Source organism: Botryllus schlosseri, chromosome 2, assembly GCF_051294905.1.
Source record: "Botryllus schlosseri isolate E-star chromosome 2, Bs_hap1, whole genome shotgun sequence".
NCBI classification, from domain to species: Eukaryota; Metazoa; Chordata; class Ascidiacea; order Stolidobranchia; family Styelidae; genus Botryllus; species Botryllus schlosseri.
In genome coordinates, this window is record NC_137237.1 from 4,258,694 (window position 1) to 4,284,586 (window position 25,893).

The following is a 25,893-nucleotide window of genomic DNA, read 5'->3' on the forward strand; positions in this document are numbered from 1 at the left end:
CCCACCCAACGACCCAAGCCTATATGGATTGATATCTTGGTAAATTTGGGGTATCGGGCTTATCGAGCAACTTAATCTTAATTAAGGATTGCACCTTGTGTTGATTGATCAGAGAGAAGCGGATATAGCGGTGCATGTATGACAGTGGTTCTCCAGCTGGGGGCATGAAAGCATCTGAAGGGGGCGCGAAGTCACAGTTAACTGAAAAAATTTTCGCGTTTCGCGCGATATACCACAACCTCATGCTGTTTACTGTATGTATTGTCTGAATTTCATATTTGAGAATTCTCTCATCAATAGCCATAACCTTTAATGCCAATAAACTATCCGTTGGGATGGCTAGCATGGATGGCGCGGAATTTCTCACTATCAAAAAGGGGCGTGTTCAAAAAAGCTTGACCACATGACAATGCTGTTCTCAAATCCACATTATCTTCGTCATTATCGGCGAGAAATTGCTTCGAAACAACATTGCTTCGTTAAAATACTATACGATTTATTCCATGTAAATGTATATGTGAACAAATGGGCAAATAATGTATCGATTCAGCAATCCGGCCCGCCAAGTACTTAATTTTCCTATATCCGGCCCGCTGACTCGAGAAGTTGCCCGCCCCTGTAACTAGCTGAAAGACTATCCCATCCTAATGTTTGATCTTGTCGGAACGTCTGATGCCGTTTTCTAAGCGTCTCAGTCACGGCAGTGTCTGGGCCATCGCACGCCAAGACAATATGCTTGCTTATGCTTAGCTAATGCTTAGTGATATCAGCTCACTCTCCATCGATGCAATGCCGTTGCCATCGCCGGAGCCTTTTCAGCTATAGTGGGGAATCGTATTGTTGGGCCCAGGCGAATAGCTTATTTTGAAACAACAATAATTTGAAACTGAAATCAATTTTAGCATTTCGAAATGCTTTACCTAGCGTCTTCCCAAATCACAAATCAGCACGCCGGGCGCGATTGCGGTGGCCCCTGGTATAGTACAAAACAAGCCAAGCTTGCTGTACAGACGTTAACCATTCTCATAGTAATAGGATAGCACTGTGATTTAAACTGATTTTTGCTGCATTCATTTTCCATTCACAATTTCATTCAATTTCCAATTTTTTTTTGCGAATTCAGTATATCTAATCTAATTTAAGAGTAAATTGTGTAGCTGTAATTCCAATTAGAAAAAAGCTGTGTAGCTCTAATTCTAATCTAATTTGGAAAACTTGTGTAGATCTAATTCTAATCTAATTTGAAAAAAAAAACACGATGTAGCTCTAATTCTAATTGGGAAAAGATGAAAATTTTCTAGTTGTCCAAGTCTGTTTCGCGCCGGCTATCCGATAGTCGCCGAGCATGTCCACATCCAAGTCGAAGCAACTAGATGTCAGTCAGCCCCCAAAACATGACATGTCGATCTCGCCTTCCGTTACATGCCACCTCCGCGCGGTCGGTTGTTCTTTTATGTGACCTTCTTTCACTTTTCATTCAGTGTGCGTGCCTCTTCTTTTCATCGCCTAGGCCCAGTTGGGTGTCTGATTTAAAGACTACTCCAAGTCGTTTCGACACCTTCCTATCTTTTCATTGGATTGCAATCTACCGGTGTTTTGATCTCACATATTAAACTGAACCGATGATGATGTAATATTCCACATCTACCTACGCCTATGCGTAAGCGTCTAATAATCGGAATAACCAATCGCGATCACTACTAAATCACACCGACATTGAAGAATCATCTCAAACCATTTCATTGCGTGAAGAAATATCAGGACTTCGAAAAAGCATCAAGTCAAGCAAGAAGGAAATCACTGCCATATCGGTAAGAAAAGTCGACACGGCCACAGCGCTGATAATACTGACAACGTATCAAAGTGAAACAGGCAGATATAGTGACGCAACAAATCAACAAGCCACAACGAAACGTCGGCAACCATTGCAGTTACAACAAACGTTGAAATATCGAAGAGACTCAAAGACAAACAAGTCTACAGAACAAAAAGATCGCAGTGATATACGGTATTCTCTACAGATCAACGGTATAGTAGCATAAAAGCCGTCAGACTTCCAAAATTGAATACAAGAATCGCGAGGTGGCGTAGAAATGAAGAAATAAGCATTACAAGAAAAGTTGAGAGAAGGGCCGACATCGACATATACACTATACGCGTATCATCAATACTCAGGTGGTCAGTAACGAAGCACTTTCCGAAACTAGCCAACCCCGATTAACCGCTAAAGGTATACGATCCCCAATGAACCAAATCTGCTTTTTGAACTACAACTTCCATAACTTCCATTTTCTATTCCACTTGAAGTAGTTTTTAGCAGTTACTAGTTTTTAAGCGATGAAATCGCTACTTTTACTCGTGATCAAATTGAAATTTACGGCATGAAATTTTCTCGAGCAGAACGCTGACAACTTTTACCATCTCATTACAAATTTTTTTTACAAAGGCAAGGTAATGTTTCAACCAAGAAAAATCGTGACGATCACGATACCACAGCACAATGTTAAGCGTTCGAAAGCGCGTATGACAAGGACTACAACACACATTATCTCCGTCGCTCTCTTTTCAACACACATGCGTAGTACTGCAGATAAATCGGCCATGACTCCATACAAGTCCCAGTAAAGGCGTCCCCGTTATGTGCGGAATACGTGCAGCCGATCAGTACGAGACGGCGACGGCATAAACGGACCCTCGCCGTCAATGCTTCAAGGGGTCGAAGGCGTCCAGCGTGAAACTGCCCTCGGAAACGGCCAGGCCTGTGCCGAACGCGCTCTAAACAGGAACGTAACGTTAACGACGGTGTGACGAGAAGATATGTTTTTTACCACGGGACGCGCCATCAATACGTTAACGCACGCAACTAGATAATTATAACTGTTTTATTAGAGCGAATTGTCGCTAATCTAATTCGTGAAATGTTTCTATATACTGTAATTTGGATTGGATAAAGAATTGAAACAATGATTCGCTCGTAAGGCTTATATTTTCGATACTCGATGGAACCGTTACAATTGACACCAGAATCGTATGCGAGCACCAGAATCGTTGGTTGGGTTCCAGATTAACAAAATATATGAAGTGCATTGTGACAACATACGCAGTAGATGTAGTATAATGATGAGGGTCAAGACCAGAGTCCTATCGGTATCGTATGTTTGAGCTGATAGCTAGCAGATAACCCCGATATCATCGGCCGAGATTCAAAAGATTTTAGCCTCAAAGCAAGGCTGATTTCTAAAAGTTCATACGATATCTGTCGACATAACCCAAGTTATCGTAGGCCCAGGTTCAGAGCGTGTAAGCTACAAGAAATAGATCAATATTCCCGGTCTAACAGCCTCAGATCATAATACCGATTCCCTACTTCCACATTGTGACGTCACGAGAATTGCCGGGATTTTTTTTTACCTGATACTGATATTTATTTCAAAGCGTGATGTCGACTCAATATTTTCGGAAAACCGATAAAAAGTGACTTTCATACAGTAAGAATACCAAGAATTGGCTACAGTGCAAAGATAATGCCGCAAGTCAGACCCAGAAAGGCCGCACGCGTTTCACGCCAACTCACAACAGCAAGTTGCCTCGTCTTCTCCGCAGAATCGCCGCCACCCTTACTAGGGGGCTGTCTTTTGCAGCGACCGCGCGGAAAATATTTCCCCCTCCATCTCGTACCGGCCGCGCCGCGCCTCTGCTTTTTATTTTTACGCGTTGGCGGGCGGGTGATCGCGGGAGCGTTCTTTTGACCGCGAATTGGCGACAGAGGGCAGCGAGAGATTTCCGGGTTCTGCGAAAGAGAGTCGAAGAGAAGAGGGAAAGGAGAGAGAAGCAGAATTGAGAATACAGACAGGCTGGTCCAGACTTCGACAACTAGATAATTTTAATTGTCTGATTAGATTAATGAAAGCGATAAGCCGATAATCTAATTCTAATCTTATTTGTGAAATATTTCTATGCCTTAATTTTAATTTTACTCCTATTTCCGTTTCTTCTGAAAATGATGCAGGAGAACTGTATATTGCATATCGAGCCGAGCTTTCTGAACAGACATTTGCCATTCTTGTGCTTATGACAATCAACTCAGATTTAATATGAACTGAACGTGACAGAGTGTCCACGCTTTCGCGAATTCAGCAGTTATAATTTGGTTTAATTTGACAAAACAAAACTGTGCAGCAATAATTCTAATTCTGATCTAATTTCGAAAAGTTGTCCGAGTGAGGGCGGGTCACCGTAAGAACTAAAAAGGATATAAAACTGGGACCGTGTCAAACTCAACTTGCGTCGCGGGCCGGATCATTCAAATGATTCAAATTCCATGCCCTTGTTTTTTGCTTGAATACTCAATTATGAAGCCTACACAATAATATATTACATTATATAACGGATCATAGGGTTTTACTCTAGCAACGCCTTTATTCGGCGACAATGAAATCAGCAAAATTAAGTTGTAAGTAACGGTACGGTAATATAACTGCTAAAATAGTAGCCTTATGGGCGATATGCGTTAGCATATTGCTACGATTGCTTTGCTTTAGTCGTAATCTGGCAACAGTCATGTGTATGCGCTATGAGGAATACGCGAGATTCGGGTTTCACCGTATGCCGAGGAGCGTTAGTCATTAGCGAAATAGGAGTGCGTCCACAGATATTTGAATTATATTTTTGTATGACAATTATATTCTCCATGTAACTTGCATACAGCGGTCTCTAAGTATGTCGTTTTCACTTCTGCGAATAACTACTTTTTGGTCCGTTTTGAATTGAGTGTAAATGGCGGCTCTTTCTTGCCGATGGTGACTAAGAGTGAAACTACAACACCACTGTCGGATGGTTGTAACGTAGCCTGTGAACCTACTCGACACTTGCCGTCTTGAGGGATTATTTGATGCTAGTATTTCGCACAGAATTCCAACATTTGTCGGAAAGGTGCTGGATGATATAGCCGTTTTTCAGAATCGCTTTGCGGGCCGGATGAAATCCTCTGGCGAGCCGTATGTTTGACATCCCTGATATAAAAGGATAATGCCACGAGCAGATTTGGACGACGCGAAATCTAATTAGCAAAATTCTAATCAAATTTCCGGTTGTCGCAAAAATGCTACCGAAAAAACTGTGCAGTGCGAAACGAGCCGTCAGCGATGTACAGACATTTGTCATGTTCACGCTTACGAGAACGGGGATCCGAGTTGACACGAGGTGACCTTGGTTTTGCCGTATTGCTTTTTAACCTGGATTTCAATTCGATTTCCAAGTCGTTTCATTTGCGAATCCAGAAATTCTGATTCTAATCGAATTAAAAAAGACATCGGTAGCTATAATTCTAATTCTAATTCGGAAAAGCTGGAAGGTTTCATGTTTTTTCCGCTCTGGCAGGAAGAAGGAGATGAGAAGATAATAACCAATGAAACAGAATCCCAAATATGAAGTTACACACTCCATGGTAGTGACGTCGCAAAAGAGAATGCGTTGGGCGCCGTGTCAGATTTTGAGTGACTGCGATAGGATTATTATCAAAAGGTACATATTTGAATTTTCCCTATTATTCATGCTAGTGTGATGTCATTATGAGTGATACTCGACTTTCCCGGGAATCAAACCGAACCCGACACAGGTTTGAAGATTTTCCAATGAAATTACCCGGTGCACAGCACAGGATGAGGGTTTTTATGGAGTCGGTATTGAATATACATAAAGCAGATCGCGTCAGCGCGGAAACGGCATAATCACGATTACACTCCACACCGACCCCTGCATTTACACTGGATTCTGTATTGCGCAATGCGCGTATATGATCAATGTCATCATATATGATCAATACGTCAGCCTGACGCAAACTGGTTTTTTCACGTTACTAATTGGAATAGCGGCTGCGTAATGTTTCCTTTACCGTGTTGTTGTTATGGTGTTCATGATGTTTGGCGACTACCACGGTCATTAGGGGTGTTCAAAAATGACTTTTTTTCTCAAATCGTACTGGCTACTTGATAAAATTGTTAGGTTACCTAATTTAAGCCTACTCACCAAATTTGGTTCAATTCCAGCCAGTAGCCGCATTGCTGTATGTAGGCTGACGTAATTCTACATGTGCAGTGTGCACTGCGCAGTATGTGGCAATAAACAAACACAATTAAGCTGCTTTCATGTCAGCAAACTGGTTACGCTACGGTCGGCTCATTTCTAGGGCCGGACACAACGATCAGCGCAATACTAGTCGGGCATCGATTGTAATTTGTACTCGAGTGGAATAGTGGAGTTTTCAGAGAAACAGAAGTATACGCCTTCATACCAAGAGCACTAATTCTACAGTTGAAGCCTCGAAGCCTCCGCTAGCCATATTTCATCAACGGAAAACTCGTTTGAACCCAATTATTGCTGCTGCTACGACGTCACAATAAGCGATACTCGAATAATCCGAATCTAAGTACCATGTACTGCCGATTTTACCGCAGCCCTACGCATTTCGAGGTAGCGCAAATTTTCTCACCTGCATGTCCAGGATATCTTTGGGGCTGACGCAGGAATGGGGCGCGGGCGCGAACGGTTCGGCGGGAAACGGATTCGCTGTAACGAAGACAACACAAATTCAAACAAAGAAGCAATACGCGCGTGTAGGATTTCCGCATATACATACGGGTTACACTCGTGCTTAGGCTGTAATTGCGTGGATGAAAATCGGTGCATTTCCCTAATTTCCACCACAGCCCAGGGTGTAAAACAGGCTGGCAGAACCTTCGGTGCTAAATTTTGCTTCAACAGTCATTCCAATGAGGGAAAACTAATCAAATACACCAGTCCTACTCGTAAACGGAACCCACTCCACTCCTAGGATGCGTCTACATAAGTATTTTGGTATTTGAAACATGTTTAAGTTCATCCATTGAAGGGGTGTAAGAGGCAGACATTGCACCCGAATGTGAGTTCGGAGAATACTGAGTTAGATACGGGTTTCGTTCACAGCATACCACCTACCTTGCATAGCGACTAGTCGGGTCCCTCTGGAAGGCGGTTGCGGTATCGTGGGCACAAAAGGCCGCATGTTGAATGGATCCTGAAAACGAAACAGCTATTAGACAAGCAGACACGCGCGTGTAAATCCGGCTGAAGCGACACGCGGGCAGAGAAAACAGTGTAGAACAGAACAGGAATACCCAAGATCAGAAAGAAGCGGAACAACTCCACAGTATAGTATAACCTGAGACTCCCAACCCCCAGAAACGCGTGACGTCTCGCAACCCGCGCTATCCAAAATATCGCTCTCCCGGCAATCTAGCAAGTTCAGCCGAAACTCCGCGGCGCCCGTCGTGTCAGGGCGCGGCGCAGGCTCCTTCTCGACACCGCCACGAAACGACGCCTTTTCAGTATCGAAAAGCGCGCCATTTTCACGAACGTTCCGATCTCGTAACCGAGTTTGCTCTCCCGCCCTTGGTAATGAGATGGTCGGCGTTGTTTCGAAGATGGACTGCCTAGTTTTGTTCGTTTGATTTGATTTAAACTCATTGGCTTCTAAGTATCGACTAGACTTTACAGCTTTCGGCAAGGCTATAGAAGATACACAGTCAACACAAGAAGCATCTTTACTAGCTGCATGTCGAAAGGCCTCCATCAACCTATTCACGTTATCGTACGTAGTGTCTACGGTGCTTTGATCGCGCCGCGGATAATCGCGCCCCGCGAGCATCATGTAACCATCTTCTCCACTCAGATGACGCAAAGTGGCGTCGATATTCGCGCCCCGCGTGCAGTCCCCGCTTTCGCGCAACACGTAAGAGTATTCTTTGGACGACGACCCGGACGTAACGCTGCTGCTGACGCTGGTCAGCTCGTCGCTTGAATCAGTCTGGTCGTAATACGCGCGCATTGCTTTCAAACTGTTATCAAACGGTATCCTCGTGTCTGCCTTAGATCTTTTCTTCAAAGAACCGCGCATTGTGACGTCACTGTCTTTTAACAGCTCGCTGGGGGAGTGCGCTTGATGATTAGCCCGCGGGTCTATCATCATTTTATGTAAAGTTGCGATCACGTCGTCCATACTGGCGTAAGTTCCAGCGCTTTCCGAAACGGCGGGGGATGAAAGGCGATCAAAGCACGCCGCTTCGCTTTGATCATTTTTCGGTTTCTTTGTTGATAAACCGGGGAGAAGCGAGGATAGCACGTTTTTCAGCCTCTCTTCGCGCGGCGCCTTTGATCTCCTGTGCCGTTTCCCGCTTTTTCTGATTTTTTCGCCGGAATCCGTTTCCGGGACTGAAACGCGGTGCGTCTGATCTCCCGGAAGCGCGTTTCCGCGTGGAGGATGAGGAGGAAAGATGGAAGAAATCGAATGCAAAAGAGAAGGATTGATCTGGAAAGGATGAAAGGAAAAAAATCACAAGAAAATGTGAAAGACATTCAATATTCCCATGAGAAAGCGCGCGAAATTCTCCCGCGTCTCTATGACGTCGTGCACGACCGAGGAAAATCAAAGCGTTGTGTTATTCATCAAGATAAGATTTGTGTGTTACGCCAACCTAGTTTGTACCAACAGGAGTTTGTGTAGATCACGAAATAGTACACTGAGCCTAAGCCTATTCTGTTTCTGAGCTTAAGCTCTGTTGGCCTTAATTATTTGAATCTCCATGTCCGCGAGTCATAATTGGTGATACGATCGTCTCTATTAGTTGCCGACTGCTACCTCTGACGTGTGTGAGCCTAAAATATTCGGGTTATTTCAATGAGTATACTATTGAAGTTTAGATATGGACGTTGCGCGTGAGTCAAGCGCGCGTACGCACGCAATACACGAGGAAACACCTTGCATACCTATTCCACCAATAACTGTATCAATTTCAATGGCTAAATTGAGCATGGCAAATTTCAACTTCTTATCAGGCCCAAAATAATATGAAAGTCAGCTGTTAGGCCTAATAACAGTTTTCACTCATTTCACAGAGGCGTTATAGCGATATACCCGGTGATCACCATTGGAAAGGATTTGTACGCGAGAACCAGCCTCGCCAGCCAGGTATAGTCATCAGCTCCTAAATACGAATTTCCGTATCGCGATTGTGACATGACAGAACAAATTACAGCATAGAAATATTTGACAAATTAGATTACGATAGATTCAGATTGTCGGCATTTCACCCTTTAGTTAGTCAATTCCAAGTCAGGTCGAGAACCACTGCCTTCAACATAAAGTTACAACCTGGATTACATCACAGACGCACACAATCGAGTTTCGCACGAAACAAGTAAACAGGAAACCGCTCCGTTTGTACCGCGCTGCAAAGGGTCAATCGCTCGAAATCCACCTCAACTACTTACGATCATTTCCGGGCTAGTCACGTCCGTCGTTCGCGGGCTGGCACTCCGCGGCACAGCCACGCTGCCCGCGTCAAGATTGGCCGACCGCTCCGGGGTGGTCGATGAGGCGAAAAGCTGGAACACAAAATCGGCTGAGACAAGTCGGCATGGCATCTAGGCTATACCGTGAACAAAATTCGTGTATTTCGTGGATTCCCGCACCCAAGGAGACAGTTTATGGTGCCAAATCGTACTTTTAAATTCAAATCGCGCTTCCAAAGCCTATCAACGGGTGCAATACACCAATTTTTAAGGATCTTATCTTGCGGATCATACGGTAAACCAGCGGTTTCCAAAGTGGGGGCTGCCCACAACTTGGGACCTGAGAGCGGTATGTTCTACGGATAAATTTTGGGAAAATTCGTTAATTTATAGCTCTCTCTGTGCGCTGAGTTTACCAACTAACCAAACAATCAATCAATGAACGAAGAGACTATTTATTCAGCGACACTTATTACGCGCTTATCGCTCCTAAGCGAAGTACACTTTCAGCGAAAAAAGTGTGTATTTCCACCCGTGTACCACCCCTGAAACGCGGGTGTGAATATATAATACACCCATGGCGCACGGAACCAGAGCCGACCTCAAACTTATACCGCGGTATAAATCGAGTAGAACATTTCAATCCAAATTATGCACGTGCACGTTGGCATGCACGATTTGTGACCGCGATATAATTCTGAGTTAGGTTCTCCCCTAGAAATCCACAAAAGGTGACACACGTACACAGAATCCACCACACCCTGGGATATATCTCTCTAAGGACTAGGTATTCGACTTATTTTCATCCATTGGAAGGGTGCGAACGCACAATTTTGTACCTGAAAGTTCCGTTTACCTGATTAGCACCCCAGGCTACGGTGAAAATCCGATGAAGACACATATTTCCGGCCCGTGCATTGGCAGTGCAGTGCAAGCTCGTGAAATACCTTGCTACAACACCGGAATCGACATAGGCCACGTCATAGATACGCGCCGGGTTTCAATCAATCAATTTCAGATTTTGATCACATCGATTGGAGGGAGATACATTATACATAACACGCATAAAACCACGTAACCCTCGGTCCGTAGAATGACATACCGCGAACTGCACAACTGTGCAGTGCATTGTTTGTGGTATGACTTCGTTACTCATTAATTTCATCTGGCTAATGTCCAAGTATGCAATCGAATCCACATCGGCGCGAGAATAATTTCGCGATAGCCGACGGATATCCAGACTATAGCCGAACGCAGTATGCAAAATAAGCAAGTTACAATCAGGTGGCATTACACGTCAGGCTGCGTATTACATGCGGTGAAAATTGATAAGACCAGTAAAGGCCAAAATGTGATAAAATTGGCCGATATTAATTGAGCTCACTAGCGCGATCAATAAAATATGGCTTTGTTAGAAGGCTCGAGGCTGAGTCGCGGATAAAGATATTTTTTGTCCGTTTATGACAGAGTTAGGAAGCCTTTTTCGACATAGGAGCCATATTCACCCTTGGTTTTCGATTGTCAATGTCAATTCACTGTGCCGTCACAACTAACGATATGTGACGTCATGGCTAAAAAAAAAACAATAAAATACCTTTTTTAAACAAGGGCCATGCTCTAAACATGTTTGTTTTAAATGCAACCCTAGTAGTATATATGTACTTTAACGTGACTCATACCTGCGAAGACATTGGTGTCGTGTCCGCGCGTTCGTGCGCCGGTCGGCCGTTGGCGGCATTCTCCAACTCTGCTATTCTCTTTCGCAATTTATCATTTTCACTTTCAAGTTCTTTGATACGTTTGCTCATGTCATTAACCTGTTCAAGAGAAGAATTTATATTTTGTCGAATTTATACCTAGACTTTTGGACAGTGTGGTCGCATTCGGCCAGACTGGGACTATCACATAATCATAGTTGTCTAATTTTGTTAATTAGAGCGAAATGCTGATAATTCAATTCTAATCTAATTGCTGAAATGTTGCTGAACTCAAATTCCAACCTAAATTTTGGTTTTGCAGACATTTGCAATTCACGTGTTCATGAACTGAACTTAATTTTAGTTGCATTTCCACCCAAATCGGAGTTTTACTAAATTACAAAGTTTTTGCGAATTCAGTATTTCTATTCTAACTTAAGTTGTGGAAAAAAACTGTGTAGCTGCAATTCTAATTCTAATATAATTCTGGAAAGCTGAAATTTTCTAGATTGCCCAATTCTACAATGGGTGAGAAGAACATGAGATCTATCAATACATATTTTATTGTGGTGACTTTAATGGTTAAACAGAATCTGGTAAACGTCATAAAATACTGTTTTGGGCTGCAAGGAAACGCACGGCCCCAACAATTTTTAACCGGGGCAGCATGTACAATTAGACAGAACTAAAACTGTCACTGGCACACGTTTGATACTAGCACGAAGGCTATCTGTAGCTTCATCGGGAAAAAGTATACACGAGTCAAGTTTCAACATTTGTAACGCACGAAGATACGTTAGTAATAAAACAACTATAGTAGAAAGCACCACGTTCGAAGACCATTTCACCTTTTTGCTACTCGGCGCTGAAGGATTCTTTTTCATAAACTTCTCGTAAGCGATTTCGAAGGCCTGTCCTATCGTCAGTGTGATATCATTGGCCTGTAAATGCGCAATACTCTTCTCAATCGAGAACGATGAAATCACGCATAGTATCCTAATCGAGTATCAGGAATCGGGCCTACTGCAGCATATTATTTCTCCCAATTTCGAGAAAGGACTCTGCTCATAAACAGCGACGGAATATATCTTAGGAAGTGATGATTGTATCGATTGTAGTTTGTGAGCTAGGGTTGTTCAAAGACATCATTTTTCCGGATCCCGGGATTCACTGATCAAATTGTTAGGTTGCCTAAAAAAAACGCTGCACACCAAATTTGACTCGATTCCAAACGGTAGGCAGTGAACGCGTAGGAAGTTAAATAGTTTGAATTTATTATTCAAAAAAATTAAGAACTTTTTTTCGTCAAATTTTGCTGTCAACTCCATGAAATTGTTGACCTGTCTTCAAAAAACGATGCAAAACCAATTTGACGCGAGTCCAACCCGTAGAAGCGAAGTGATTCGAGTTTCATTCGTAATTTTGGGATTACCCACCGTCAACGCTATTTTTGCAATTCCAAAATTTCCAACTGCAATAACTTCCCTTCTACCGGTTGGAAGTGAGAAAAAGTTGTCGTGCGTTGTTCTTTGAGACGACTCAACAATATCATGGGGTTGATAGAAAAAATTGAATTTTTAAAATATTTTATAAAAATATTCAAAGTCCTGCACCTTGACATCTGCCAGTTGGATTTGGGACAAATTTGGTGTGAAACGTTTTTTAATCCAACATAATAACTTAATCCGCGAATTCACGAAATCCAGAAATTTATTTGTTCTCAAATCGTACTAGTTACTTGATAAAATTGTTAGCTTACCTGATTTAAGCCTACACACTAAATTTGGTTCAATTCCAGCAAGTAACCGAATTGCTACAGGAGAAGAAAGTTTCTATTTATTATCTAAAAATAAATAACAAAAAAATTGAAAATTATCTGTTCACCCTATGAAAGTGTTAGGTTGTCTATAGAAACGATGTTCACCAAATTTGGTTCAATTCCAACCAGTGAAAGCGGAGTTATTGCCGTCGAAAAATTTGGATTTCAATAAAATAGTATTTACGGTGGGCACAACTATAATAAATAACTGAAGAATTGGTCACCGTTAGTACTATTTTATTCATAATCCGAATTTTTCGACGTAATTGAACCAAATTTGGTGTTTAGGCGTAAATTAGGTAACCTAACATTTTTATCAAGTAGCAAGTGCGATTGGAGAAAAAAAGTCGTTTTTGAACACCTCTATCGTCCCTGGTAATGGAGTTTACTTCCACTCAAGTAGCGAGGCTGGCTACTTTGAATACCCGCGGTCTCTAAACAGTACCTGATGCACGGAGTCCAGTCCGTAACAGTAATGCTTGTTGTCGTCGAGCTTCGCTATAAAAGCGAACAGTCTCTTGTCGGTCTTGTCGTCCGCGCAAAACGAAACCCTGTGAAGCGCTATGTCATGCCAAGTCTCCTGAAATGGCAAGATTACTCGCGGTTAGGTAAACACGGTCAGTACGCGCGAGCGTTTAGCGAGTGCAATGACTAAACAAGTTGACACAACACCTAAAACAAAACGCGTTCTGTTACGCGTTGACAGGTGGGAATCTCATTCATACGCTCAATTATTTTCGTCCAGCTTTACGTCTCAAAAGTGAAAAGGAAGCCAACATTTGACGTAAGTCAGGGTTATTTTTCACCGAGTCGCACATCTATAGAATTTGCAGAGTTTTAAAATTAGATTATGAATTCGCGAAAACTTCGAATAGGGATGAAATGAAACAACAACCGGTTCAAGTTCATGTCTCAAATCTTCTTTGTCACATGCATGAGAATATAAAATGGCTGTGCACCAAGCATGGTTCGTTCCGCACTATAAGGTTCTCATGCAGCATTTCAGGAAAACCAGAAACTACGTTTGAATCAGAAATTAGAGCATTGAAACGTATCACAAATTAGATTATAATTAGATTAAAGGCATTTCGCTCGAATTAGTCTAATTAACTACTAGAATTATCTAAAATTATCTAGTTGGAAAGTCTGCCTTCAAGCACCCTTCCGTACTCCATTCCGAATTGCCTACATCTCTGAGCGTACGGTACTGCTATGAAATCCCGGCATATCTCTTACCGAAAGTGCATGTAAACTAGCGTTAACGTGACGACAAAAACTGATTTTGATACCATAGCCATGTCGTCTCAATAGCGCGAACAGATCGACCTCCGAACGGAGGTAATTGACACTCGGAGAAGTATCGGAAACGGCACCTAGCAAACGACCGGCGACGAACCCGATGTGGAGATTGGTATCAGCACAATGAACGGGAACATTCCACGGTAAGGCTTCAATTCAGTCTTTCTCGGTCAGTACACACCAGTAGCCTATTAAGGGTGCCTCAAAAACAGACTTTCACTTTGCATTGTTACGGAGTTTTTTCATTGTGATGCAGCAATGTCGTCAGGAATGAGCAGCCGCAACAATGGCAAAACGCTGGCGGTTTGCGCTGCTCTTTACTTGCTTCCAGACGGCATTGCTGCGACTGATTTTGGGGGTTCTAGGGCAACGACCACAATAAAATCTATATTTTCGTAATCAGCACCCCGGTAGCTTTCGATTGATACCAATTTCATCAAATTTCGCGCTCGGCAAGCCGGTCAAAAGTACAGTCAAATTGCCTTTAGCCAAATGGAAAGTGTGACGTAAACCAATCGCAGTAGACCGTGAGATTTGCTTGTGTCCACACTATTGTAGGACACTATGGTTTCACTCATTATGGCATTTCCATCACGTGATCATACCCACTCATTGTACTTTGTGACAATATCGTGGATTGGTCACGACTTTACTGCATGTTTGGGATACTGTGATAAGTGATACGACAGATCGAGGTCTCAAAGCTTCCACGTTGGCAAAAAAAGTATCGATACTATAATTCACCTTGATAACATACTCTTACTGGAAAGGGGTTTTAAATACAGTACTCCGAAGAATCGCATCCCCTAGTCGACTGATTGCTCAAATCATTATACCCAGCCCTAGTATTATCATTGCAAAGACTGCATCACAGTAGGGCAGAATAGAATTGCCAGTGCTGCTATTTCCAAAGATTTAGATCGCACTGGAAGCATGCGACTATGATAGGTCTGGTTCTCAACCCTGTAATGCAGGGGTCATCAGCCTTTTTGAAACGAAGAGGTAGCCTACTTCTTGGGTACTGATTTAATGCGACGGGCTACCAGTCACTCCCGCCGTTTATCCGTGCTAAGTTGGATTTCCGTCACTTAGACATTCAGAGAACTCGGCAGGGTTTCCGCCCCTTACCAAGAACAGAAACTCTCACTCACCGGGACTCACAGAAGCGAAGCGAAGCGTCTCCGGGCTCAGTTGCGTTGCCGCACTGCGCGCCGAAGCGCCAATATCCGCTTCGAGACCCGGAGATGTTAACTAGATTTCCGCTAAGCCTCCGCGTGGGCGAAGACGAGCAAAGCCCCAATCTAAAACTGCGTTCGTATGTTCCTTAGTGTCGACTGACCCACGTTCAACTGCTGCTCATACGAAACCCTTCTGCGCTTTTATTCCGTATCTAAATATTGCCACCAACATAAAAGGATTCACACCATCTTCAATATCGGCTACCGCGAATATGCCACCGTTATATAATTATAATTGACCCGAGTCGGTTACGTATGGTAAGATGTTGCGGACTTGCGGTGTGTGTCGGATCGGGTTATTGTCAATTTTGCTACTATAAAGGATGGTGTGAAGAAAGGTGCGCCAGAGCGTTATAATCGTAACCGATGCCTTAATGATCTCCACAAAATCGTGGTCGCAATCAATTAAAATGACGCAGTCGCCGACCGGTAGCGCTAGTTACTACCCACGCGTGTTCACTGTTCATGTTCAATGATTTACAGCGAATTGATCAACAAATGAATTACTTGCATCCAGCCTACGCACCTAGCAGAGTTCTATGACGGTAAACACATTACTTTCGATTGGACCACGTCACTCGTGTCAATTGGCGTAAAGGCTTGAACACACGCAGGGAAATTCGGAAAGACTGCTGCTCAAACTCGAATACGTCCAAAAAGGTGATCGAACGACACGGAATAAATGATAGGTCCGCATCCGCACACACGCATAATATGCCCATTACACATGATAACCGCACAACCCACTGCGCCACGTCACATAACAAACAGGGATTGAAATGACGTCAGTTCTGCACCGCATACATGCAATTTGATATTTCTTGGGTTGGTCGCGACTTCACACTCATGCCATTTCCGATAACGAGCGACGCTTTGTACTCATGTTTTGGATGTTGTGACACCACTGGCTGATGTTTCAAGGATTCCAGGATGGGAAAAAGCCTTAAAACTATGATTATTGTTGATAATATTACTAATAGTGGAACGGGGCGTATGATTCCAAATACCGGAAAAGATTTGCCTATCACTACTCAAGTGGAATCATGACAATGAATACACGATTCGGATTCGAGTCATTGCGCCCAGCCCAAAAACGATAAACCAAGAAGATTTCCAATAGCCTAGTGGTCAATGTCTCGCTATCAAAACATTTAAGCGTGGGCTGTTGGGATATTGAATCACACGCACAAATAGCCTAGTTTGGATATAGATCAGTCCGGTTGTGGAACAGTACTAAAGGAGCATTTTCTTGGAGGTACAGAACTTCAATATACAATATGAATATACTATTCAACTGTACATTGAACATCACGCCCCTCCAGATTACCAATAATTGCATCAAACACGCAGTATAACGTTATTTTACGACACAAAAGAGTGAAACTGAAACACGTGAATATAACAAAAGGAAGCAAATCAAGGCTTGGCATTGTAAGAGCTTCTTGGAGTTACGGAACTTCAATACACAATTGCATATTATATTCACATTGAAATGAGCCCGAATATTTTAGGCTGACACTAGTCAGGGGTAATCGTCAGCAACTAGTAGAGAATTGAGAATTTGGTGATATACGATTGTCGAAGTCGATATACAATGTTCCTTCCAATTATTATCCACTAATCGCTGACGATAACCCATAACGAGTGTTACCGAAAATATTCGGGCTCATTTCAATATGAATGCACTATTCAATCGACAGGCATTGTATTATAATGCTAAGGCGCGAGAATTCCAGCCTGACATCTGCATGACACCCGCGACATGTCAACGATCGATCGCAAGCAGTTCAATTCATGATGTCGCGATGGCAGACAGTGTGGAAAGAGTAACACGAACTATATCGATCGCCGGAACAACTGCTATACGCTATCGACAAATGGCTAACGAAAAGAGACGCGACCACAATCTTTCCCTGATTCACACACGCGCCATTCTGCCTATTTGTGCTGAAATAATATCGCGACACTAGCACGCATTCTATCTATATCTGCAGTAAATCGGCTGGGAAGCATTTAACCTAGAATCTAGACGCAACCTCGAAGCAGCCAAACCAAGTTGGCACTCGTGGGAATTTGGAGCGATCAAACCTTCCGATCATCTTATAAGCAGCTGGGGTCGCATGCACTCACGCGAAACGCTAATAGACGCCGCTAGGTACTGGGTAGGCCGCTGGGATAACAATCACGTGTGGAGAGCGAATTTATAAAGTGACCAGGCAGCAGAAAGTGGTCCAATAAACGGGGTAGTTGTAGGCAGAGCTGGTAATCTAATTCTAATCTCAATTGCGAAATAAAATGATACCGTAAAACCGTATAGTGCGAAACGAGCCAAACTTGATGTACGGACATTTGCTATTCGATATAACGTAATTTTGTAAGATTTTGCAGATATTACGCCACAGATTACATCAGGATGCATCTGCTAATTGGATGAGCACATGATGTTTGCGATTGCGCATGTTCTTTTCTATCCTATATGAGTACGTTTTTAGAGGAATCAGTTCGCCAATGCAACTGTCCTTATTTGTATTCGGTTTTTCCAATCATAGTCATTTCACAATTTTAGTGATTTGTACGATTTTTAGTGATTTTGATTGTTTGATTACTGTTTAATTATCAAAACCAAGCGCATGAATCATTCGCAATTCTGTGTCCAAGTGGTAGACTACGCTGCCTGTACCTTTGACATGACCCATGAACATATCCAGACCATCACTAATCACCACGCCATGCTTGTGATTAGTTGATTTATTTTCTGGACTGGGGGATTGAACCAAATTTGGTGTGTAGGCTTAAATTAGGTAACCTAACAATTTTATCAAGTAGCCAGTACGATTTGAGAAAAAAAAAGATTTTTGAAGACCCCTAATGCACAATCATATCGGAAAGCAGGCCAATGAAAGTCGGATTCGGATCTAACCATTAAATTTAGCGATGCCATTTTAAGACAAGTCACTCTCAGCTGACGCTAAATAATAAACATCCAATGTCATTGCTAACAAATAGTGAACCCAGCGCGATATATAGTCAGTTACAAAAACACGCGGCCGACGACTTGCCTTCGTTTTAATATTGCTGATGGTGACGGAGTTGATATTAATGCTAAGCTCCACTTTGGGTGGTTTGGTCCCTTCCGTTCGTTTGATCTGCCGTGAAAAGTTCAATTTCTGCAGAGCCGCCTTCACCATTTCCATCCCTCTGGGCTCCGGAACTTCCGCCTTTCCGAGGAACTGTGAACGGAAAAAATAGATCATTCTAATTAGATTAGAGTAATTGGAGCCAGATGAGGTAATTTGATTGTAATTTAGTTTCTGAAATGTTTAACTATGCTCTAATTTTTAATTCTAATATAATTTCTGGTTTTCATGATAATGCTACACAGCTGTATAGAGCGAAACGAGACAAGCTTGGTGTGCAGACATTTGCCATTCTCGTGTTATATATGAGTCTGATTTAATATGAATTGAACTTGAGTTTTGTTGTGTTTTTTTTAAAATTCAGAATGTAAATCAATTTTGGAATTTTAGCGAATTCAGTAACTATAATTCAGTAGCTATAATTCTAAACCAAATCTAACTTGGAATTGCCGAAACATTTCTATGTGTCCAACCCTGATCCGCGGACATATCAGTATGCAACACTCTAGCAAGCGACACGTGTTGAGCATGGGAATACACTAGCATGAGGTCACGTAATGAGCATGTGGGACTTGAGCATGGTGATATAATACGAGCACGAGAAATTGAGCATGTGACACCAGATAATTGTACACTTGAGCAAGGATCGTGTTCTAAAGTGTCGCATGCTCATGTGTTCCCGAGCTATAAAGTCGTATCCCCATGCTCAACTGCCATATCGTCTTCCATTGTGTCACATGTTCCCCTGCAGGCTAGGTTAACGTGCGAGTCAGGGTAAAAGGTATTTTCCTTTCTAAATTTCACACTTTGTCTCCGTCAATTTAATGATCAGACGTCACAATAAAACAGAGCTGCGATGACGTTACCATAAAATATATTTTGAATCTACAAATTATTTGACACGTTGCAACTGCATGCGACTTACAGTCATGCGGATGTAGGCCTAAACAATGAAACGAAGTTTAAATAAGTGAATGGGTAATTATAGATTATATTTACACATTTTACTACTACAAAAGGACGACAAAATATTACAATATCAATTTATTGTCATCCACCTATGTTTTTTGTATCCCACAGCCACAGGCCACGCTAGGAGAGATCAGTGACGTGTTTTGTGAAGAAGCATATTATATTATGTATGAATGTATATAATACAATACAACCATGGTCGAAGAGAACGCAAGATCCCAAAAAAATTTAATGGGCATCGCAAATATTGCTCAAGAATTAAAAGTAGCAGGAAATACAAAAGGTTGGATGTAACTTGAGCAACAGTAACCATAGTGAAAATTATACGAGGAATGAAAATTAGAAAAATTTCCAAAACTCAGGATATCATTAAATATGCACTATGTACAGGGGCGTATCCAGAGCGCGAAAAAGGGGGGGGGTTTGCGTTACGAATTTGACTATTATGACGTCATCAATGCGATCACTCGTCTTCACGCCATGGCGAATATCAACGATATACGATAATGTATAGTTTGATAATAAAAAGAGATTTGCGGTGAGTGGGAGATGCACGAACACGATGCAGACATTGCCTGAAAATCGCGTTTTTTTATGGTATGATTAAAAGAAATTCGTAAATGCTCGCATTTAGTCATGAGCCGGCAAACGCCGCCCGTCTCCAAGCGCCTACTTCCGGCCAGAGATATGCGACTTTGTTAGGTTTTGACGACATTATGCGCACGCCCGGTGGTATCGCAGCGGACGAACAAGCGCGGAATAGGGCGGTAGCATAAACGAGGGCGATCGCCAGAGGTGTGGTGTGAACAGTGTACGTCGTACACGAATGTGTGCTTTTCGATGGCTTTACCAGCCGTACGGCTGAGCGTGTAGTACGCGCGAAGAATAATTAGGCCTTAATTGCAAGCACGCAAGTCAGTCAATTATTACAGAGTACACACTGGGATAATGACTTGATCGACAGAGAAATTTGTCAGCCGATATAATTAGGTTAACTTTACTACTAGGCCTACTCAATTCTCCCGTTCAGCGGCAACATAGGCCTGTATTTCAACTACAGCAAGCCACCTAACAATCGGGAACGTGGATTGCTAGGCTTGTATTTTGAATGTGACTGTCAATCGTAGGCCATTTCTCGCCGATAATCGCGAAGACAATGTGGATTTGAGAACAGCATTGTCGTACTGGTGCCGCCGTGTCTGCGTCTCGCTGATCAATCAACACGCCGTGCAATTCTTAATTAGGATTTCAAGGCGAGCAGGTGCAGCGAATTCGTGGGCGCTGTTGATTGCCGACAACTTCGTCTTGGCAATTACGTATCGCGTCGACCAATTAGATTAGATTTTCCAATAATGCGTCTCTCATTTTAGCAAGGCGAGAGAGAAATCGAGGGAAGAAAGTTGAGAACGTCTGCAACTGCCACAGCTGAAATGTAGCTGAACAAGGGCAGAATTCGTATGGAATTTGCGAAATATGATGACTTATTTTAACCTTTCGACTAATTCGGCGCATAATTCCAATATTTTGTAGGGGTTATAAACCCCCTAAATAACATTAGGACACCATATTCGCCTTCTCATATGAAAAAACGGATATGTTAAACTAATAAATTAGCAAATATTAGTGGCTATATTTGACATCAATTTTTTGAATTTTGAAAAGGGGGGGGTTCCGACCCCCTAAAACCCCCCCCTGGATACGCCACTGACTATGTATATAGCAATATGTCATTGCTGAATAATGAATAAGGGAACATCTTGAATTATGCACAAGTGGGTAATTTACTATCAATCGCTTGTATAGGTTGCAGTCTAGAAACAAAATTCTTATTGCCTATCATGGCCTATAGTTCAACCAGGGTTCTAACGACTCGACTCACCGTGACTCGAGGTATTTTCTTATATTTGAAAAATGACTTGTGACTTGGTCACAATCCCGAGTTCAACTCACCACACTGGGTTTCCAAATTATAATGTTGAAGGTTGGTAAACAATTCTAGCGATAAAAGTGATGTCGTCACCAAGATGACATCTCATTGTTCAAATCCAATTACGAAAACGGAAATACACAGCTTCCCTTATTGACATTGTAACACGTGTTAGCACCAAGCTATAAAATCTCACCTTAACTGAATATGTTATTCGTCCGTTGACAAGGCTATCAGGATTATGAATCCATTGCGAAGATTTCCCAGTTCCCTGAAATAATTATATAGTAATTTCACTACAAATAGTAAGTGCACTTAGCCCACATAGTTTGAGAATGGTCAAGAACTGATAATGCTGTGAAGATATCACCTGGAATGATATTAATATTTCGGCATTACAGAACATGGCATAGCATATCATAGCACTTTCTAGAGTTAGCATTTTTGGGGACCTATTATGGTCGGATTTTTTAAATCTATTCTCAATCACTATCGAAAGAACACACTTCACTGGTTCTAAAGTCTAAGTAAAAGACTTAGCTTTCCCACTGACTCGAGCTTCAACGATGGGATTGAGCCAATTTATTAGCTTTAATAAAATCCAAGATATTTGTATTTATATTTTATACTTTGATATTCAAGCTATGCATAAATTAGGCTACACCATATGTAGCCTATACAAACTTTTTAATCAGTTTGCCAGATTTAAATAACGTGCAGCCTGTACAGTGAAAACCTAGGCATTGCAAGGCTTCTCATTTGATTAAAAATGACCCACTAATAACAGAATTCAATAACAAACTGCACAGCACAGTAAGAATTAATATCGTCAAAAATATTCACACATAAATAGAGCCCGACCGATATTGGATTTCTGAGCCGATACCGATAAGACCGATATCTAGTACCTCCACCGATAACCCCGATATATTCAGCCGATATTCAAAAGATATGGAATCTAGCTCAAGGCCCATATTTAACGCATCAGAGTATTTCTTTCAACAACTTTACAGCCATTGATATGCTTGAACATGAAATAAATTATCCAGGAACTATAAAAATATATCAAAAGCACCAATCCAGCAATTGCAGATTACAGTTCACGAAGCACAATTTCTCGGAGTGAACTTCTGTGGTCTTCCATAGATGATGTATATAGTACTAAACACATTGAGCAGTCTTTCACTTGGTACCATAGTTAGTGGCACAGCAAGAATTGGAAATCTTTCTTCATTTCGGTTCCACCGCTCCCTTGCAGGGGATCTTTCCTTCAATGGTTTCACCATATATTGATATTAATATTGATATTCTTCTAGCAATGCACCTGGAGCCTTCAACACATCTTTAACAAATAGCTGAAGAGAATGTGCAAAACAACTCAAATTGTCCACGTCTGCAACTGCTCCACCCATATCCCTTGGGCCTTGACCATGACCAGCATTTCAACAATCAATTGATCAACATTTTACGCTCTTTTGTCAGAATTGGCCTATGTCATCATGGAATCAAAAATTTTCGTATCAATTATTGGCTTTATTCCACGTCTTGCCCTCTATGCTTGCATATTTCCTATCATGGTGGGCCCGCAGGCCTCAGTCAGACGACTTCATACATTACTGGAATAATTAGCTCTGTTGGGTACCGAATCGAGAAATGTTTCGACGCGACGCTTTTCTCTATCATTACGAGGGTCAGTCCAGCATAATTGAAGTTCTCATTTCTCTTACTGATTGAAATCTTCTGCAGACAACTATCCAATATCCATCCAGCTGCTCTCTGCTTTGGTGATCGATTACTGCAGGGGGATTCCCACGAAGTCAGTGGGGCATAACGGGGGTTAGTTAGCTATATTATTTTTCAGATAGGCACGCCTACTGCTCTGTATGCAGTATGCACTATATGCAGCTTGGCCATTCACTTTTATAATTTACCGTCCTCACGTCTTCTATCGACTTCTCTGACTCCCTGTCACCATGTTGTGACGTCACGAAAATGGCCGATATTTTTTTACCTTTAATGGCCGATACCGATATTTCTCTCCAAGCGTGATATCGACTCGATATTATCGGCGAGCCGATAATCGGTCGGGCGTTACACATAAAGTTAGCATAGCCAAGATCTTAGTTTTTGTCCCTCCTCTTACCGCACTCAAGCTCAGCTCACCCTATAAGCCATATTAGAAACCAGGGTTGTAATGGCTCGAGCTGCGATTTTTTGGTGATTCGACTTGACTCGAGTAATTTTTTTGAAAGGAGTAAAATGACTCGGCTCGAGACTAGGACGGCCAAGACAGACATTTCATCGTAACTTCGAAGAATAGTAAAGTTATCACATTATTGGTACCAGTACCAGTATCAGACACTGATACTTGGAAAATATGGCCAGAAACTGGTAAGAATCAGGAAAATTACAATATTATGAATGTGAGCCATTCTAGATCACTCGGGAAGAGTTAAAGAAAGGGGATTGAACAGAATTGAACTGAAAACTGAACAGTGAACACAGTGAATTGGACTCGGACTCGTGTCAAAACACTATGACTCGGACTAGACCCTCTTCTACTTGAATTGGACTCAATGGTGAACTGAAAATGACTCGACTTGACTCGATTGACACCAATATAAATTGAAATTTCTGACACTTCATTGGTACACTACACCACATACATTAAAAGTGGCTCCCAAGATGATCACCAGTTCACCACCAATCCATCTTCATGAATATGTCAAAATTTATATTGTTTCACATGATAATCCACTTTGTTCAATATTTTCAGGTATCCTCTCCATCCAACCCGACACCCGCGGGGCGCAGGTACCCTGGGCTAGATAATCAAGTCGTAGGAACTGAATTCAACTACGGTAGTAATAACAATTATTGAATTTTTCGTGACTTGTCAGTGTCGTCAAAAAGCAATTACGGAGCTCTACTGGCTGTTCCCAGACAATCAAGATAGTAAGGCAGTTCTCACTCGTTTTACTCAAAACCTAACCCTAATCCAACCCAACCGGACTGCTATGTAATAGAAGTTAAAACCGCCTCACCTAGTCCCAAACATAGTAATATCAGTGAATGGAATGGAGATGGGACAGAAGATATATTATCCTACTAAACAATAAATAGATTTACTTACCAATACCATCCTGAATAAGGTGTAATTGTCGACTTGCTGGGTACTAAATTTTAACTATACCTAAAAGAAGACTGAACAACAGTGCACATTGGCCTGCTTGTCGTGCTTGAAAGACATATCTATCAGACAAAAGATTCAAATTTCAACCCATATGAGCATATCAAAACAAAATATTTGATAATTAGAGATCAGCAAGCACTAGCCACAGCTCATTTACGGATAAGTGCTTCTGCGTCAACAGAGATCTTGCCGGCTATGAATATCAACAAAACATTCGGGAATGATTATGAATATGAGTTATGAAATGCACAGTTTAGGCAAGTTAAGAAAAAGGGATCTAGTATAGACTGAAATCAGTCTTCATAAAGAGCTTCCGTGATATTTATAAACCGAGAAACCACACAATATGCTTGCGATAAGTAATCTTCTTCAATACATTTGACAATTGACACCCGTTCCATATCTGCAACTCTGGATAAAGCAGATGTCGACTGAGCCGGCTCAAGCAATATCCTGCACAAAATTTGTGAACTTCGCGCGATCAATGATGCATAACGACAATAACAATCTAGTCATATAGCGCCAACGTGCGATATGTTTCAGTTCAGAGAGCATGAAATTCATGATGACCACAATCAGCGGTTTCATTGTTTCGTCCAGAGGCGGTCAGTAACGCAGTACTTTTACTGACCACAAGAATGACCTATTGCGGCGTCCGATTATTCACAAATGCCGGTATTTCAGAATCCGGGGTGGTTCTAGTTCTCCGATCAGATTTCAATATATATTGCCGGAATCAGTGCGACGGTAGCTTTTGACCAACACCTGCAGTTTCATTACATTCTGCAAACTGGACTCCGACAATTGGGTTGCCAGAAATCCTACATTCCCTCCGGCTAGGTGATGTTTATATAGCTCAGTGGGTGATCCCGAATCAAGCCTCAGCGAAGACGAAAATCGGTCGTTTGCATTCGATAATAATCAAACTAACATCCAGCCCGGCCTATGTTCGATCTTGAACTTTCGGCTGTTTTACTCTTTGCTGCTTTCCCCGCTCTTTTCAATCGCTTCCTTGCGTTCGCCCTTAACTTAGGCTTTCTATGAACTTTGTAAAGACACCGTACGAGCTGGGATGTAGTGGGTGAGTAGCACAGATAAACCTCCGACACTGCGAACTGTGCTACTACTCTCGCGCCGACGACAGTGCATTAGCTAACTCCGCCAACTCCCCGAGATGCTGTCGCCGAAAGGGGATTCCAGATTCATCCCCCAACCGCATCTCTGATATCATGTTCCAGTGCGGTGAAATCCTCTTTAAGCCTGAGCAGAAATAGCGCTATATCA

The 25,893-nt window shown here is 42.2% G+C and overlaps 1 protein-coding gene across 3 annotated transcripts; it reads right to left on the bottom strand.

The window, feature by feature from the left end:
• Positions 1-1,716: 1,716 nt before the first annotated feature.
• Positions 1,717-25,893, bottom strand: LOC145433077 (uncharacterized). 3 transcript variants are annotated; one of them, XM_080309984.1, is made up of 12 exons: positions 24,550-25,893; positions 21,613-21,687; positions 18,440-18,610; positions 13,289-13,423; positions 11,873-11,965; positions 11,007-11,144; positions 9,307-9,420; positions 7,199-8,344; positions 6,976-7,054; positions 6,491-6,567; positions 3,575-3,790; positions 1,717-2,775 (listed from the first exon to the last, which is right to left on the bottom strand). In XM_080309984.1, the coding sequence occupies exons 1-12, from the start codon at positions 24,556-24,558 to the stop codon at positions 2,701-2,703; spliced, it is 2,328 nt and encodes a 775-aa protein (XP_080166110.1). In that variant the 5' UTR covers positions 24,559-25,893; the 3' UTR covers positions 1,717-2,700. The 3 variants fall into 3 exon arrangements, with proteins under 3 accessions (XP_080166110.1, XP_080166111.1, XP_080166112.1); XM_080309985.1 differs by lacking the exon at positions 3,575-3,790 and having other exon boundaries at positions 24,550-25,879; XM_080309986.1 differs by lacking the exons at positions 18,440-18,610; positions 21,613-21,687; positions 24,550-25,893 and adding an exon at positions 15,304-16,932.

Excerpts from the sequence above, each read along its gene's own strand:
- LOC145433077 (XM_080309984.1), bottom strand. Across the intron at positions 6,568-6,975 it reads CCGACTAGTCGCTATGCAAG|CGAATCCGTTTCCCGCCGAA; the intron begins GTAGGTGGTATG and ends TCTTCGTTACAG. Across the intron at positions 3,791-6,490 it reads AAGATATCCTGGACATGCAG|AACCCGGAAATCTCTCGCTG; the intron begins GTGAGAAAATTT and ends TCTCTTTCGCAG.